The 19,319-nt window shown below is 39.8% G+C and overlaps 2 protein-coding genes across 2 annotated transcripts; both read right to left on the bottom strand.

Annotated features, from left to right (window-relative positions):
• Nucleotides 1–1,723: 1,723 nt before the first annotated feature.
• Nucleotides 1,724–13,541, bottom strand: chatb (choline O-acetyltransferase b). Its single transcript, XM_004561209.4, has 15 exons — nucleotides 13,375–13,541; nucleotides 12,736–12,856; nucleotides 11,830–12,021; nucleotides 11,222–11,340; nucleotides 9,840–9,893; nucleotides 9,549–9,729; nucleotides 7,358–7,535; nucleotides 7,088–7,257; nucleotides 6,911–7,011; nucleotides 6,673–6,801; nucleotides 6,457–6,579; nucleotides 6,219–6,360; nucleotides 5,920–5,982; nucleotides 5,380–5,517; nucleotides 1,724–3,859 (listed from the first exon to the last, which is right to left on the bottom strand). Exons 2-15 carry the CDS (start codon nucleotides 12,778–12,780, stop codon nucleotides 3,593–3,595), a joined length of 1,902 nt encoding a protein of 633 aa, XP_004561266.2. The 5' UTR covers nucleotides 12,781–12,856; nucleotides 13,375–13,541; the 3' UTR covers nucleotides 1,724–3,592.
• A 612-nt stretch (nucleotides 13,542–14,153) lies between these two features.
• On the bottom strand, nucleotides 14,154–17,077 carry slc18a3b (solute carrier family 18 member 3b). The gene has a single exon (XM_004561211.4). It carries the CDS (start codon nucleotides 16,464–16,466, stop codon nucleotides 14,898–14,900), a length of 1,569 nt encoding a protein of 522 aa, XP_004561268.1. The 5' UTR covers nucleotides 16,467–17,077; the 3' UTR covers nucleotides 14,154–14,897.
• Nucleotides 17,078–19,319: the final 2,242 nt, after the last annotated feature.

Genomic DNA, 19,319 nt, shown 5'->3' with positions numbered 1-19,319 from the left:
ACCTCATCTGATGCCAATGAAATTAGGCCATCTGTTGAGAACGTGTGACTCAAGTGGCAATGCTGCAAACAGAAAACCCCATGCAAATGAGTCCAGTTACATACAGCTGTAATTGAGACTAATCATCATTGTTAGGGTTTTCTTTAAAGCTATGTTAGCTTTGCACTAACAGAAATTAAAGTAAGCTCATTTGTATTTGTCTGTCTGACATTCTACTTCAAGATGAGGCTGTTTTGCTCAACTGTTAAGACTACTGGACCTGAAACCATTCACAGCATCTGAACAGTAATAGTTAGTTATCTGATATTTAATTATTAGACTGTCTAGTGCCAGGCATTTTGGTTGTTGATTAAACAGATTTTATTGCATGTTTGGAAGATTGAAAAAGCTACAGCTGCATCAGTAATCGAGATGATCAATTAATGTTATAGCAATTCGTGACATACTTATTGGATTTTAGGGCTCAGTTTCCGAGTTTGCAGTGTGGTCACATTAACAGAAAAGAAATGAGGGGGAGGGCAGGTATGGATGACAGTATCCATTCCCAGTTACAGCAGCATAGCAACATATTAACTGTGCAAAGTAAATGTTTAAATTAGCAGTTCAAGAATATGTTAAACGATACCCCATTTAAACAATTCTGTGAATTTCAAGGCTTTTCTCTTTTAATTGAGGTTCTCCAGTCATGTGGAAAAGGAAATTTACTGTATTACTGCATCCATAGGAGTTAAGAAGGTAAGTAGCAGCCAGGCATTGCTAATCAAATGCAGTTGTTTAATAGATCATTGGAAGGAGTGACCACCTCTAAAAGCAAAAAAGTCGAAGTTGACATTTTGCAAATCTGGGGCATTCAGCTGTATTTTAACCCAATGACAGCAAATTCAACTTAAAGTCAAACCATGTATTTCTCAGTGAAACTGCAAAAAACCCAAGAGCTACATATCATACTCTACAGTCCTTACATTTTAAATTGGGTGACAGTACAATAAAAAAAACTAAAAAAACAATGCCAGGATAATGACTCTTCTATCTAAAAAGGCAGCATGGCTTCGGTTTGCAAAGCTGCATGCAACAAGCCATAAGACTTCTGGAGCAATGTCCTTTGGACAAATCAGACCAAAATGAAGAAACACAAACACAGAACTTTAGCACAAACACCTCATACCAACTGTCAACACGGTGGTGGAAGGGTGAGGATTTTGGGTTTGTTTACAGCCACAGGAGCTGAGCACCTTGCAGTCATTGACCATGAGCTCCACTGTTCACAAATTATACAAATGTGAGACCATCTGTCAGCTAAAACTTTGGCAAACTGGGAAATGATCCCACCATAGCAGCTAATCTATAACAGAATGCTTGAAAATGAAAAGAATCAAGGTGTTGTAATGGCCCACTCAAAGTCCAGACCTCAAGCTCATTGAAATGCTGTGGTAGCTTTGCATAAACAAATGCCCGCAAACCTTAATGAACTCAAGCAACGTTGTGAACTAGTGTAGGTCAAAATTCCTCCACAGTGATGTGAGAGACTGAAAAAGTCATGCAGAAAATAACAGACTGCATGCACTGATTAGCCAGTGAGTGGTGACACTCGATGAGTCATGAGCGTCTCCTTCACAAAAATCAAAACCGCCATAAAACCTGATTAATTAGCAAGACACGGCATCAAATTTCTAAGAAAAAATAAAAAATAAAACACTGACGCGATTTTAGTTTTAAGTTATTTTTATTTATGGAATAGTTTCCAGTTTTACTACATGACAGTTTTATTACAGCTTTTACGTGTATTTTCTTCTGTGAACAAAATATTGCTACTGCCTTTCAAAATAAATTAGCATTTTGTTTTCCTTGTCAAAATAAAGAAGACTGGACTTTTCACTGCACTTCATAAAACACCATGTCTGATCTGCCAGAGACATGTTACACATTAATTACTTTTATAAAAATGTTATCATGGATGAGTGTAACATTAATTAAACAGGCTGCTTTGCTACAAATATATTATTTTACATGTATCACCCAGATTAGACAGCAAACACCAAGAGGAAACACATCAAATTAACATCAAAGCTTTGAACATCAATAGATTATAACAATTTATTGAAATTATTGAAAACAGCTTGCATGACTTTAGTTTTAAGGCATTTTTTAAATTCTCTTTAACAATATTTCACTATATTATAAGACTTTCCACACAGACATATAAAAATACAGCTATTATTCTAAGAATAAACATGGATGTGTCACCTAGTAATTTTTCTGGTCATAGTTTTGGAAATTGTGACATTCACTTTGGCTGATGATACACAGATACATATCCTATGTGTCATTTGCACACAACTAATATTCTCACACACCGCACCACTAATTAACCATGGATTTGCTTCGTTGTAACACAAGCCACCACACGAGATTAAAAAAAACCACTCACAATTTATATGTGTAGACAAATCTACATCCCAGTTTTAGTGAACATTTAAATGCTATAACATCATGCATGATGTAGATCACCGGAATTAACTGAAATCGTACTCTGTTTTATTCTGAATATTAAAAATGGTCACTGTAGTTAATTTAAAATTACACAAGCTCCATGCATTTAATGATCTGTTTTGGCAAATTGCACATATACCCTTGATTTTGTGTTATTGCACAGAGAACCTACAGTGTAGCTAACATCAACTTCCTTCTACCTCCAAGTGCAAATAAAAAGCACTTACATAAGTGAACACAGTGGTATGCCTCAGTCATTAGTGGACTGTATCTTGCTTATAATGCGGCACTGTTTATAACACTTTACACATAATATAACTATTGCTATTAAATACAGTACATACATTATAGCTAGACAACTTTGAATGTGCCACTGAAACCATATCACATAACTCACTTACAGCCACTTTTCTATGTTTGAAGGTATTCACACACACGTTGACAAAAACATCTTAAAGTTCATCATCACACAGACTTCACATTTGCACAGCCTCTTTGGCAACCTGATGGCATCAGAAGAATAAAAAAACTAACTTTAGAACATTTAAATCTTACAGCACACAACAAGTGAGGTTTGCAGAATCACATTTACAGGATGTTATGATTGTTATAAGTGACTTTTATTTAGTGTTGGTATTTTTTTTTGCCATGTAAAGTATGTTACTAGTCTAAAATATACACTAGGATCATTCGGCTGAATCTCTCACTGACTGAGGAATTGACCCTCAGATCAGTGCTACAAAGCGGACATGGCTTTAGTTTCCTAAAGGCAGCAGACCAGTTAATGTCAGTCTACCAAGTCAAGCAGGATCAGTGCTGGACCAAAATCGTTCTGTTGTCCACACAGATCCAAGAGAAAACTTTTTGTTTCTTCTTTTAGTTTTCATACATATATATATATATATATATATAATTTTTTTTTTAAATGTACATGTTTTATATACAGTTACATGTGAACTTTATGGCTTTAAATTTTGTTATGAAAGTAACACTATTGCACAGACAACAAAGACATGTGAAGGCATCTTAACTACTGAGTCTAATGCTAAAGCCTAACAGTGGTGAGTGGAGCAGCTGAGTGGGCGTACTCCCTCAGTATGGCTTACTTCCCTGATTTATGAGGCTGGCTGGCTCCCTGGCTGGAGACAGCAAGTTTGCTAGCTGTAGCATTGCTTCTATTGCACAAGTCCCTGATTTCCAGCAGGCCCTCATTCAAGGCTTTAACGAAAACGACCGAGCTAGTCTCTGTGTTGTCCCAGAAACTAGAAATGCAGAAGATGATGTGGTCTGACTGTGGGTTGTAACAGGCGCCATAACCGTTGGGCACTACTGGGCCATAGCAGCAGAACATTTCCACAGTGGTAGGAACCTGGAGTCAAGACCACATAATTATAATCATCATCATAATAATACTACATTTTATTTATAGGTGCCTTTTAAAACACTAAAGGACACAGTTGAAGACATCATAGAAAGGTAAGAAGCAGATTCCTAAAATTAATGTGATATTTTACAGGAAGCCAGTGAAGCTGCCAAAGGACGGGAATAGACCTGATTAATTTGCTACTGTGGGGTGAAAATGTTCTGAGGGAAGCAAAAGCTAAATCTAAAGATGGTCTAACAGAATAAACTCACTATCAGGGGACGTCAGATTCAGGTGAAGTCTAGCAAAGAAACAAAAACAAAAAAAAATGTTTTGGTTGGATAAACAACATCATCATTGTCATCTTCCTTTTCTTCTTCTTTAAGCTGTTAGTGGATCATCTACCATCTCACTAAAAACACCATAGCAGGCCTTATTACCGTCTTGTAAACCTTCCCTTTCACTGTTGCTGCTATCTGCACCCACCCACCCATACATCCCTTCTCTATCTCTTTTGTGGGCTGTCCATTGGTTTGGAGGGTTGACCATATAGGTATTTAAACTCGTCTACCTTAACTATGTCTCCTTGCAGCCTCACTGATACACCTGTCTCCGTCTCATTCACAAACATCTGCTTCTTTTCCTTTTCATTCCTATTCTCAAGCGCATACCTTCACCTCTCCAGGCTCTCTTCCACCTGCTCCCTGCTCACACTACACATCACAATGTTGTCTGCGAATATTATAGTCCATGGACACGCCTGCCTGACCTCATCTGTCAACCTGTCCATCACCACTGCAAACAAGAAGGGGCTCTCTCTTATTAACCTAGCTTCAACAACTCTTGCCCATTTATTTATGGTGTTGTTCATCAGCTTTATCCCTCTGTAGTTATTATAGATGTCCACATAATTCTTGTTTTTAAAAACTGCTACCAGTACACTTGTTCTCCATTCATCAGACGTCATCTCAGTCTCTAAGGTTGTGACAAACGATGTGGTGAAAAAGTCCACTGCCCTCTCTCCTCCGCATCTCCTTAAACCTAATATCTTTAATTAGGCTTCTGCAGTTTGGAAATTGGCACGTGCACATTTGCAGACTCCATTACTGCTTTAAAATAATTACTTTATGGTTTAGTGATTCTCTTTAAGAGGTCTCTTCATTGTTCTTGATTGTCTTTGTTGGTTATAAAGTGTGGTACTGAATGAAAATTTGCCCTTAAAAAACTCCACAGCGGCTTAACTTGAATTAAATGCACACGAGTATCCTCAAATTGCAGAAAACACAATAGCAGATTTATTTGTGCTTTACAGGTATATTAACACATCATTTTTTTCTTTTTCATTCTTAGTTTGTGGAAAAGCAGAGAAACATCTGTATTTCTCTTTTTGTCTCCATGGAACATCTGGTGTTTCATCTGTCCCGATAAAGGGAAACGTATAACTTGAAGAGTGTAGGTTCTGCAGAGGATTTGTATTTCTGGTATCAATTATATATATATTTTAATAGCATATGATTATGTAGTACCTGACTGGTAGAGAGGATGAAGTGGTTACTGGCCAGATATGTCTCATCACAAAAGATTTCTGGCTTTTCCATGTTGAGCTCCTTTGCGATCCTCAGAAGTCCAAGGAGGTGATTGTCTATCGCCATTCCTGTAATCGCCTGAAAAACATATTTTTGACAATTTAAGGGTTTTATGAATAGTTACTTTTCCACATCCATTCACTAAAACGGACTTCTTTATCCCAGAAATGTGGCTCACTGTTCTTTGAAATACAGCTGAGCCACAACCAGAGCCTCATCAAAGCTTTCACCAGCCTCTTACTGTCATTTTTGGGGCAAAACCAAAAAAAAAAGAATTTTGGAAGTAAAACTTGTTCTAATTTTTTTTTTACCAAAAATTAGATGAGGAGATTAATGTAGAATTTCCATCTGTGCATTATAGATATCGAATCTAGAATCTAGAATCTACCAGTACTTTTAAAGCTAATTACATAGCATGCTTTATTGCACATGTCGACCATTTCTTGGCTGGTGTGGTGAGAACTTTGGATTAATACTCACTGCAATTGTATAACTTGTCTGGGCTTTAATTGCATCCCCCAGTCGCTTCATCTTTTCTGAGTCCTGTCAGAGAAGAAAAGTCATTCAATGAAAAAAAAAGTGGACACAGGACATTTGTTGCATCGAGACAGCAGCAAAGCCAGCCATTTTTCATAGATCCGCTAAATCTTCAGGGGGATCATCTGGTTGACTGACTTTTCCTTGCCAAGGTTGCCAGTCGCACCTGTTTCATAAGTGAGGCGCGATGAGCAGTAAAGTGGGAGTTAGTAATTAAAGCGGAAGTGAGAAAAATGACTCACAGAGAACGCTCCCCTCTCATCTGCCATAGACTTTACAAAGGCCAGGGCCTCGGCGGTCGCTGAGCGAATGTTATCTACGCGACCTTCTTGGAAACGCCGAATTGATGCACTCTCGTAAGTGGACACGAGCCTTCCAGTGCATCTAAGTGCAGGGCAGACATGATTTGAAATTGCACCTTGATGGCAAACAGTTCAATTAGAGATATGCTTATGATATCACACATTGAATATTTGTTACTTGAAAAATGCAAGCTGCAAGGCAACTTGTATGAAGGCATCTGGACTCATCTTCTGCTGCTTGATAAATTCTTTCCCATAATCTTTGAATTTGAAAACATTCATGTCAAGATTATTCACCAGCCTGAAGAAGAAAACAGTAGATTTTTGTGACTTCCAGTCTCAAAAAAATCTGTACTTATTTATAATTGTAGTTGTGTGTTTGTGCTAGTCTTGCCTCTGCAATCTCTCTGCAGATGCTGCTAAGAGTCCTTGGATATGTGGGTTACATTTCCAGCGTAGCCTCCTTGGAGGAGGAACCTCTCTATAGCTGGAGGACTTGACCATCTTGGAAGGACTTTCCATTCTGTTCAGAACAACAACACGTTTCTTTCAGACACTTCTGGCCTCATCAGCATTCATTTAGATGACCATATTCAGTGTGCAGCCTGTCTTGCTACAGTGGGCTAACTTACATATATTTCATTATGTATTCACAGCACTGCACCAGAACGATCCCTTCAAATGGTGAATGCTCACACACCACTCCACATATCCCATCCATGCCTACAACAAACTGAGAAAATGGGGATTAAATGATTATCCAAATTTTAAAGTCATGGAAAACTGAAGCACCTGCAATATCGTCTTACCTGCATTGACTTGTCATACCAGCGGTTTGCACCGTTCTTTTCATGTCCTCCACCATGTAGCATCAACAGGGCCCTGTTGGTGTCACTGGGTTGCAGGCCGCTGGGCTCATCCAGACACACCACACAGATGCAGCTCTCAATCAGTGCCAGAGAGTCCCTGTTGATCTGATCTGGACAGATGAAAGAAGGAAACCCATGTCCTGGATTTGCTTTTTCTAAAAAAATTTGATTAAAATGTTAAATTGAGTAAGAATGAAGTTGTGGTAAGACCTTTTATTAGTGCCTCTCTAGCTTGCGCCCATTCTGTCCTTCCATCAGATGTCAAGATGCCAAAAGGGGGGAGCTTCTCCTCAGCGTTTTCAGACATTTTCACAATCTTCTCCAGCTGGGATAAGATCTCCTCCTCACTGAGCTGCTTGCTGTTTGCGACTACATCCAACACGAAAAACTAGTGAGAAAAATAAATTACAGCAATCACAAGTCTCTCAACTGTTCCATCAAGTACAGCTTCACCAGGGTGATTCAACTCGACAAGAGAATATTTAAGTTAAAATATTTCCTTGCATGCTAATTGCGCTTTATAGCTAACCTTACGGCTACTGTTTGAACAGCTGAGATAATAACGACATTAGTAATAATGACAGGGACTGAGAAGGGCCAATTACCTGCTTCTCTTCCACGATCAGTTTAACATGCGACTCAAGGAAGCTCTCAGACAAAGTGGCCGATTTAATCTGCAGTAATTAAGTTAACTCGCTGTATCTCCATAGGGACGGGCCCTTAGAGGCTACAGATTGATGGCTCCCAGAATCATTTCCAGGGGAGAGTTCCTGAGTTTTTCCATGTTAATTTGCAGTCTCATTCTTAACCTTCATAAAAATCAATATATTAGCCATGGGCTATAGATGCTGCAGATGTTGGTGGCATGTGTTTGAATGTGGATCGGTGACTTTGATGTGACTCTGAGATGAGATGATAATGAGTACAGGCTGTTTTGTACAGGGGATTGTGTTAGATGATAGGTAAGGAAAAGACCACACACACACATAGAAGCCCGTTCAGCTATCTTGGTGAAGACCTTCATTGACATAATGGTTTCCCTAGCCCCTTACCCTAACCATAACCATTAAAAATGAATTCCTAACCCTTACCCTTACCCTAAACCTAACCATAACCTAATTGTAACCCTGAAACTAACACCACATTTTGAGCCTCAAAAAGGCCTTCAAACTTGTGAGGACCGGTGAGTGTGTCCTCACAAGTGACTGTTGGTTCTCACAAGCATAGTAGAATGCAGATTTCGGTCCTCACAAAGATAGCTAGACAGGAACACACACACACACACACACACACACACACTTGTTTTAATATCTTAGTGAGGACATCTAATTAACATAATGTTTTCCCTAGCCGCTTATCCTAAACCTCACCATCAAAATTGAATGCCTAAACCTAACTATAACCTAATTGTAACCCTGACACTAAAACCACATCTTGAGTCTCAAAAATGCCTTTAAACTCGTGGGGACGGCTATTTTGTCCCCTTAAGAGACTGTTGGTCCCCACAAGTATAGTAGCACAAGTATAGTAGCAAGTATAGTTTTTGGTCCTCACGAAAATATCTAAACACGCGCGCGCACGCACGCACACACACACACACACACACACACACACACACACACACACACACACACACACACACACACACACACATAATTCTTACCTGCTTTATTTTAAAGCTGGGTTAAAAGCTGGGTTTAAAATAAAGCAGTTAAACTATAAAAGTCAAGTAGGAGAGCCTTATTGGGGATTTAAATGACTTCTGTCACCTGGCTCCTCCTGTGAAACTATAGCTTACCTTACCGCTACATGCTGTCTATTATGACAATTCCTTTTTAGTACTTCCTGGTCCGTCTTGTCCCAGTATGAAATTTTGGCCAGTTTAAATATTCAAATAGACACAGTCAGCCACAGATAGTCACACTTTCATAGCAGGTGCTGCTTTTTGAGAAAGAACTGACTCCCCTGTTACAGCAGAATTAAAATTAGTCAAATAACTAACAGGTCTAATTCTGTTCTATCTGTCCTTCATGCAAAAGGTCTATAAGATGATCCTCAGGAGGTGCAGTAGTGGGTACATTGGGTAAGTTTCTCAGATTCCTTTCAATAATGACTTTACTTACAATTATTATTTTTCTTAGCTTTTTTTCTGTATTTGAGAGGGGTGTAGAAAAGGTTTCTTTATTTACTGTTACCACAGGGAAAAAAAGGTATAATTATATTCACTCAAGTAAAGGTGCTTAGACTAGTCCTTACTTTAAAATCTGACTTGAGCATCTCTGCTACATAGAAACTGACTTGTATGTCACTCTATATGTATTCTCTCAAATGGACAGAAAACACTCTTTAATCAGCAGTATTACTGAGTGTGAGAAGTCTCCTCAACGGCCAGTGTCCTGACCTGATTCTTGCATGCCACAATCATGTGCTCCAGTGCTGAGGATGCTGCCTTCATCTGGACCTTCAGCGTGTCTGTCTTTAACCCCGGATAGCGGTAGGAGGTGAAGAGGCGATAGTACTGCTCCATGCACATAGGCATGACAGCTAGCTGGCCTCGAGTGAAATCCACTGGCAGCGATCGCCTGAGAGACATTTTTACACACACCAGATCACCTATGAAAAGACTTGTGATTCATTATTATATAATTTTGGTTTTAATCTTCAATCCACATAGCTTGCAGGTTGAACTTACGTATCGATGAGAGCCTTGTATTCCAAAACTCCACTGATGAGACGGGCGGCAAATCTTAAAAGAGCAAGAAGGAGGGTGAAATTTGAAAGTGGTATTGTTGTGAAACACCAAAGTTATACAGCAGAATGGCTTGTGATTGTAATTACATATACTCCCATCTCTCAAAGAACTAACAGTAATCACATTATGGTGAATTACTGGGATACAGTGTGAGAGTTGCGTGTGTTCATCTGCGAGAGGGAGAGAGCCGGTCTGTATGTGTGAGTGGGTGAGTGGGCAAAGAGGGAAAACGCAGCGGCTTGTCAGGTCTCATGTTGTATATCATTTGTCTTGGTGTTATTACGTTCAAAGCCAGATCAATACAAAGGAGGCAGCCTCAGTGCACCACACCCCTAAATGAGGCCTGACTAAGAGTCTCCGTGGAGAGCTTGGCCCTGTCACTCCCAATCTAATAAGTGGCCGTGTCAGTAGATTACCAGCTGCTTGGGGTGCTCTGGAAATATTCACTTAGTGGCTGTGCAAGCTGACAAAAGCTAATGTTGAGCTACAGGGCTGGATGGACCGGTGTAATTTCTGGCAGACCACAGCTCATTTAATAACGGTCAAAGATTCTTTCCATGACTGTAAAATTCAGATAATAATCTGAGTCTGCATCTATACAAAAGAACATAAAAATCTGTCAGCAGCTAAAGAGCTGATTATGTGTTTGCGCAGTATTGTGTGCAACATTCAGCATGTGGCCTTTTTTTCCTTTGGTACAGAACTTACAGCGCACACTCACTTTATGCTCAGTCATTGTGTGACATATTAAGTGAGTTACTTTGTAGTTCTCCCACATTTGCTTGCAGCTTGACAGAGAATATTGGTTTTAAGGATAGATGATCAGAGAATAACAGTAATAATAAGTAAAAGAATATTTTCAGCACATTTACATACATTTAAAACAACTATTTAAAGGTTCCAGCTTGTGTTTTCTGGATCATATAGAAAAATAAACTCATGATTTCGGATGGTTTTCAAATTTTAAAAAAATCTGTTATTTAAGACAGTAATTGAAAGGTAGATTCACTGTTAATAAAAGAAAGCTATATTTATTTTTGTTCTGACTTATTGAGACTTTTCCCCTCTGGATAAATATGCTTCTTTGTCATTCATTCCCTTGATAGACACCTAGAAAGACAACTTACAGAGAATCAAACTAAATTTGGATGTTTATCTGACTCAAATATCACCTGCTAAAGAATTTAAATACCGAAATGGAAACATCTGCATCTTCGATTTTGATTAGTTTGACCTTTTATTCTAAAAAAAACTTTGGTTTTACAACCTCCAAAGGAAGGGTGAATAAAAAAAAGTCATCATAGCAGAAGTCCAGAACATACCTGAGGGCGTCTTTATGATCTTTAAACATCTGCTTAGGAAACACCATGGCAGGACTGGAGTTGACTGGCAGGGCCAACCTGTTGTTCAGGTACATGTCCTCCAGCCAGTAGTCATAGACCTAAATGTGAACACAGGGACAGTTTTTGAGAAATGTTGCTTTGTTAAATGTGTTTGGACTCAAGTTATTACTTTCAGAGTTGAGACCTGTGCAGTGAAGTAAAAAGCCATTACAGTGTATCACTGCCAGATGAAAAGGAGAGTGGGAGAGTGGTGCTAGTGTGAGAGTGGGAGTGTGATAGATTTCACTGAGCTGGATGTCTAGTGGACTGACCGATCACCCAGACAAAGCACAAGCGGAGGCAGGGATAAATGTTTATCACGGAGTTTAAGACTTTTTAAACTAATTTTTTATCCTAAATAAAATAATTTACAGCTGATTTCAGCAATTCAACTATCTAACAAACAGTGCAAAAACACATGCAGGTATTTATATAGTCATAAAGTCAAAACAATACAGAAGCTCCTTATTGATAGAAGTAGGATGCACACTGTAATTTTTCCTGTTCATGCACACAAACAACTTTTCATCTGTTAGGTCTGTGTTTACCCAGTTTGCCATCTTGTCCCTCCTCTCTAAAAGCTTCTTCTGGAGAGTCTCTCCCACGCCCCCAGGAGCCCCAAACTTCTCCACGATGGCTCTTGTTTTCTTAAACTGCTCCTCCTTCGCCAGGTGTTGAACGCACTTCAAGTAAGTGTCAAGGGTTTGTTTCAGCAGGGGAACGGGGACCTTTGGCAGCACCTGATATCACAAAAAACATCACACGAAGAGTAATGGAAGGAAAGCAACTGTCAGCATTTTAATGGGATTCAGTGTTCATTAGCTAAAGCAGTCGTTTATTATTAGAACCTAAGTTAATAATGCATTTTGACTGCTTCAAGGCCAATTTGAGAATAAACTACACAGTCTCCTGTGCATTGCAAATTACCCATGAGGTAAGTTCAAATTGATAATATTATCTGTGTGATGTTTGGTCATTTGCATGCTGTTGGTAAGCCAAGATTATAATATGGAGACGTGCAGTGCAAATGCAGAACAATGTATCTGCAAATTCTTGGAAATCTTTAGATATTTTCAGAAGGTCCTTAATTGGTATTTAGAAAATAAATAAATAAATAAATAAATAAATAAATAAATAAATAAATAAATAAATTTAATTAAGCACTGGTTTGACCCTGTAAACGCAGCATTGTCTCTGTTATATTATAGTCTGCTGCATCATTTTGATCAAATTTCTGCACAAAATTAATGTGTGCTATAGTGTCTTGAACATACTTTCTATGTTCACGAATGAGGGGTTTTTTTTGCCCCTAGCGGCCAGTTAGGCAAATGAAGCTGGCGCTTTCCGTGGTGCTGAAAGCCAGTACCCTTACTTTGCCAACTTAGGCACCACGGGCGGCGCTCGGCACAAAAAAAGTAAAGCTGACTTAAAGAAGCAGCGGTGTGTGTTCATACTTGGCTGTCTCGGTCTCTCGCCGTCCCTCTCTCCAAGATTGGCATGATTAGTCCAGTCTCGACCAGTGAATATAACTCGGAATCTCCCCCCACCCTTAATAGGGTCTGGCTTCAGCCGTTCCTGCATGAAGCGTGTTCAAGGAGAGAAAAGAAGCAAAAAATAAATAAAAATTAGGCCTGTTGATAAAATGTAACTACACATTTGTGTGCTGTCTGAAAGTGAGCCAGCAGGCTTCCATTTTTGATCAAGTTACAGCCTAACGCAATTTACTTCTTGTGCTTGCATTCCAGCTGCGCCTCCTGACTCACTGCAGACAGATAAACATTTTAAAAAGCCCTTTCCTATTTCCTTCCCTTCAAAAAATCCAAAACAAAATAAAGAGGTTTTTCTTTTACATCAATTTTAATATTAAAAGTGATAAAATCCTAAAGAGACACAATGAAGAGGAGCATCATTAGATGCAAGTCCTTTTAGTGGAAAACAAGTGGACTGATTAACTAAAACTTAACTTGAGCAAAACTGTAAAGTAAAGAAATCTCCCCCCGCTGTGCGCCAAACAGGCTCAGAAATATGATGATGATGGTAACTTTTGAAATGAACACCAAGTCTCCGTTTGTTACAGTTTATCAGAGCCTTACCCGATCAGCGAAGCGATCAAAAGGTCAGAGAAGTGTGTGAAAGTTGGCATCACCTGCCACGTCCAAGCGGTGAAAGCCCATGTTAGAGGAAAACTCCGTTTAGACGCTGGACTGCTCCCCTGTCCCCACGCGTCGCCATACGGCTGTGGCTCCACATTAAAGCACGCCTTGGAAAAGATGCTGAAGGTGTTTGCGTTTACCTACCCCCTTGAGGCAAGAAACTCCTCCCATCGAAATCTATTCGCGGAACATATTATCTGACAGCTTGCTTCCCCCCTCCCGCCCACACCCTATAAAATTTTTTAATATATATCAAAAACTGACCGAGCGTCTGGTTGTCATTCAGGTGTCCTGTGATCACCCTGCGGGGTCCACAGTTTTGTTTTTTTTGTTTTTTAGATTTAAATGCTAAGCTTGTCTCATGGTCTCGGGTTTGACAACGTGGTGAGGTTATAACCGAGAACTAAATCAGTTTATGCGTGTTACACTTGAATTTGTTCGATTTTTGTTTACGCACTGTGACTAATGTGCGCCTCCTGTGTCAGCAAGCAAACATTCAAAAATAAAGATTTTTTCCTGATCGTTTAAAAAATAAATAAATAATGAAATCAAATAACACTTCTCTTGTGTTTTTATGTTTGCAGGAGGGGTGATGCGGACTTTTAGCCACTTTTATCGTCTACAGTTCCTATATTAATATCGAAACAAATCCGGCATTTATGTTGTTTTATTCATTTGAAATTAAAATTATGAAAATGAAATCACCACCGTCACACTGATCCAAACAGAGATTTATTAAAACCACAATTATTCAATTAATACACATTAGTTCATCTTAAGGGGACTGACATCATTAGCTACGTCTTGACAACATGTTTCGTACACACACACCCGCGCTCAACGGCATACACACTTTGTAGAGATCCACGGATATATATATTTTTTTTATTTGAACAATTTACATTGTGCGTGTATCCACATATGTACAAAATCCATTTATTATGATACATTTAATTTCAAACAAAATAAATAAATAAAACAAAGAGGCCTACTTATTAAAATCCACAATTTTAACAACAAAACAGAAAGAGGCCTTTGATGTGCAAGTGAAAAAAGTTTCCTCCGAGACTAAAAATATAGGCTATTTTGAGAAGGGGAGAAATGTGCTGCTTACAGTTGGTCCCATATAATTTTGTACGCACATTATATCTATTTATATAGTTTGTATATATAATACTGAATAGTACACACAAATTCAACGGCAGCTGAAAGATCTCTCACAAAACTCGAGTTATACATCCTTGACAAACGCTACATAGACTTGTTTGTTGACACAATGAAACCACAGTCAGAAAAAAGATGAAAGAAAACTTTGAAAAACGAGTCACACAGTTGTGACGTTGGTGACTAGGTGTTTATATTGCACATCGGTACTTACATAAAATTTTAAATCACTACATTGTAATTTGTCTGCCTCACAAATCTCACAAATGTTTTGATTTGTCGGTCGGATTGTAACCGGTCTAAGTGCACTCCGGGCCGGAGGACTCTTCTGACAAGGACCGCTGTCCTCTGAAAGGGTCAAACCCATTCTCATCTACCGACAGGCAATTCCCTGCCGAACTGTAGCCCTTCTTCTTCGCTCTCCTCTCCTCCATCTTGATTGTGTCGTACAGCCCCTGCGGAGCTTCGTCTAGCAGGTTATCTCTCTCTGAGTAGGACGGTTTCATTTGGCACACGTTGCGCAGCAGCAGCAGGGCTGGTGCGTAAAGCACATTGACAAGACCCATACCAAGATTAAGTTGTACAAAACCGAGACTGTGCACTATCTGCCCGGCTACTATGGGACCCATAGCATAAGCGACAGAGTAGGAAATATCTGCAATAGCATAAACACTACCATACACAGAAACATGACGCACATCAACTAAAAATGCAAGTGTGGGCAGCAGGGCAGTGTCTACCAGCGCTATGCCAAAACAGATGCCGCACAGCGGGGCGATAAGCTGCCCAAAAGTTTTGCATGCGGGAACTGTGCAGGAGCTCGCCCCTATGATAACCATGCCCACAGCTCCGTAAAACCACTGCAAATTTGGATGTTGTGCTGCCAATTTAACCGTTATGTAAACACCGAGAACGTGAGGGAAGAAGGCTGGGAGCCAGGTGAGCCCCATTTCCCACTGAGATGAGTGCATGGTGGTTTCCATCCAGTTGGCTATAGTTGGCTCTAGAAAGGCAAGGGGGATGTTACACACTGTCAGTGCCCCGGCCACCACAGCTATGTAGGGATCAATCATGAGTCTGTATATGGGGGTGCCGACTGGCATGTTCTCTCTAGTCCTGTTAGAGAATGGCTTGATCACGGTCAGTAGCATTAAGCCATCCGCCAGGCAAATGCAGGCGAGCACGATGAACGGCACTCGTTTGCCGACAAACTCGTACAGGACGCCCCCGAAGGGAGGCGCCACCAGACTCCCGAAAGAGATGAACGCCAGAGCAATGCCGAGCGCCCTGCTTCTCTCTCCCTCCTCCGTGTATTTGTCAGCTATCATTGCGATTCCAGAGGTGTCTGCGAAAGCAGAACCGAGACCCTGCAAACTTCTGGCCATAAAGAGAGTCGCGTAATTCTCCCCGAAAGCGAAGATGCAGGTAGAGATAAACATGACAGTCAGTCCAATTAAAAGTGGAATGTCATAGCCCACCCGGTCTATGAAAGTTCCCGACAGGGGGTTAACTAAGAGCTGGAGGATGGCTTTTGATGCAAAAAGTATTCCTATCTGGATATCTAAATTGTCCTTGTTGCTTTTGTCCTGGCTTGTGCTGTTTGCCGAAGTGTTGGAGTGCATCACAACGTGGACGTGTTCTGACTGCTCAAGCTCCAGATCAGCAAGATAGTCTGGAATAATTGGCACGATTACCATGTAGAGCATATTGTCCAACAGGAGAGCCACGCAAACAATCACCAGTATGATCCGTCTTTGCTGGTGAGGATCCCGCATCGCGGTGCCTAACTGCTTGGTTCTTTCACCCATCTCGGACAGTTTTACAGCGGCTGATTTGGCCAGCCCCGAAGAGCCTCCTTCTCCATCCATGGTGTGCTTTTCTTTAAAAAAAAAAAAGGATTTTCGATTCAAAACTGTATTTGTGCTTCTTCCGTCTGATGCCGATCTTTTTAACACCTCGGATGACTCATTGGTGCTTTCTTTACACTGAAGTAACGCTCTCCGTCCTCACCTCGCCTGTGCGTAAAGGGAGAGGCGCAGATGAACTTGGTTGCCTCATCTGTGAAGATGGTTTTCTTCAGCTTTCTCCTCTTGTCCTCGGCTCAGCCACGTCCGATGATGTTTCATGATCTCCCGAGAAGTGACGTGGTGAAATCGTAGATTTTCTGCACCTTGCAGAGGTTTCAGCTTCTATTCTTACATATCAAAGTTTTTGTTTGGAGCGATTTTGATAATTATTTGCACAACAGAGAACACTCAATCTCGCTTATCTCTGTTGTCATACCTCCTATCACCTGTGGCACTTTTGCGCTCTGCTCCGAGACCACGAGTGACTCCGTGGCCATTGGTGCACATTAACCCGCAGGTTCGGCGCTATTTTAGTCCCTTTTTTTGTCTCCTCTTTTCAGCAAGTGCTATGACGCATCACCAGCTTGCCCCCAAGTGGATCCCTTCTCCACTTGTCTCTTTTATGTTAATCTCCAACCATTGGCAGCAATCACTTCAACCAATAAGAGCTGGTGAACACTATTACAAAGGCGCAGAAGAAAAATCGTTTCGTACTCTCAGTGTGTGACTCTAGACTTTGGAGATATAGAAAAATATATTGCGCTTTGTCATCACCAGTATATACGCACAAGAGACGGTACATGTTTTCAGAATAAAAGTCTATCCATATCAATCGCACAAAACACAACATTTACGACATTTCTTAGACTTGCCAGTAACGTCATTGACCTTATTGTTTAAAGTTACTTTGTCACACTGCCCTTTTCTGCACCCAAAAGACTCCAGTACCGTGGACAGATTCAGCCCCCACGGGCTCTTTAAACGGCCAGGTTTGAGTCTCTCACTCATTTTTTGAAGCAAAGATACTTTTCATGGCCTTCTTAAAAATGTTGCCTAAACTCCCAAAAGTCATGGCTCTTGTTAGCGTTTGCATTTACACGGAATAATGTCGCATTCAGCTATCAGCGCAGACACTGTGCAGGGTACACGTTTAACATCGGCGACACCTCGTGGAGAAAATTCATTGGTACAAACAACAGGAGTGGAAATCACTGCATTACCTTTACTAAGTACTACAGTCCTGACATTTTATACAGTTGTAGAATTATTTACAGGCTATTACTACCCAAAGGACCCATTAAAAGAATTTCAATTAAGTGCTTTAGTTTCGGTTTCTTTCAAATATTTGTCTTGCGCAGTACTATTGCTATTTAAGTCTGTTGTTCGTTGTATGACGCTACAAAAGAAACTGCAAAATATTTTTTTTATAGTTGTTATTCTTACTTTCTGTCAGTGTGTGATTCTAATATATGCATTTTAACAAGACTTCTTTCTGTTTGTCAGTAGAGGGCGATAACGACCTACAAATGATTAAAATCACAGGGTAGCGCATGCTCAAGGACAGACTACAAGACTGGCACCTCTTCGTTGGTACTAGAAAACTAATATTAATTGAAGTACAGCAATCTGGGTAAAAAAAAAGAATAACATTTAAATTTATTAAATTAAAATTTGCTAATACAACAACAACAATAGTAGTAATAATAAGAATAATAATTAGGCTCAAATAGTTCTTGGTCATTCCTTTAAAAATAATTCTGCTCTATCCCTTGGAAACACGGAATAAGGAGATGGGAGAGGTGGCTCAGGAGTTTTGCACAGGAAAGTGTATGAATATATATGTATGCACATGAGTTTGATTAAATATTAAATATTGAAGATAAAAAGATAAAAAAAAAGATATAAAGATTAAGCAGCATGTGCTTTATGTAAGTGACGGTGCCTAAGTGATTTATATACATATATGTATATGTGTAGGTACACACACACACACACACACACACACACACACACACACACACACACACACACACACACACACACACACACACACACACACACACACAGAGAGAGAGAGAGAGAGAGAGATAAACATACATATTACATAAACACTTAAAAAAATGTATAATATTATTGCCTTATACATCATTCATGCATAACTTGGCAGAGTCAAGAGTTTCAGCCTAATCCTCAGAGCTGAATTATGGATGATGACTCGGCCTCTGACGTGAAGACAGTACAACAGAGAGGCTTAATGGATGAGACTAGGGGCAAGGTTTTCTAGATGCCTAGTGACACAGGCGTGATCTAATTCTTTAAAAATCATTGCATGAAAAATCCACTTCAGATATGTCACATCTTTGACACAGTTCGTGGTCTAATGGCATCAAAATTTATGATAACACTTGTGACCGAGAAACTATTATGAACAGATAGTATTATGTAACACTAAGCCAAGCATCAGAGCTTGGGTTTTACCATCTAACGTGCTTCCTTCCACTGATATGATCTGACCTCTGGACTGTAGTGTGTAATATTTAATGGAGGGTTTAGTTGCCCTTTGGCTTTCTTCTTTGATAGGCAGCTTTCACCTTTGTCTCTTACATGAGTAAACACATGCTCAGTATTAATGCTGTAAACATGCAGGACTTCACCAGCTAGGTCCATATAGTGTCTCTGGAGGTTTTACAAATAGTGTTTTCACTCAGCCGCCCCTTGTGGCTAAACTTCAAAGATGATTTTTGCATCACTCACTTTTCCTGTTTTTAGATATTTTAGGGCCGTTTAGCAAAGCGAGTGTTCTTCGACCAAAATTCTTCAAAATGTTTTCACCAATTTAATTCAGCTGCACAAATAAATGCTTTTGGAATGATA

Source organism: Maylandia zebra, linkage group LG8 (genome assembly GCF_041146795.1).
Source record: "Maylandia zebra isolate NMK-2024a linkage group LG8, Mzebra_GT3a, whole genome shotgun sequence".
Lineage (NCBI taxonomy): Eukaryota > Metazoa > Chordata > Actinopteri > Cichliformes > Cichlidae > Maylandia > Maylandia zebra.
The sequence above is the reverse complement of the archived record's forward strand: the minus strand, read 5'-3'. Positions and strand labels throughout refer to the sequence as shown.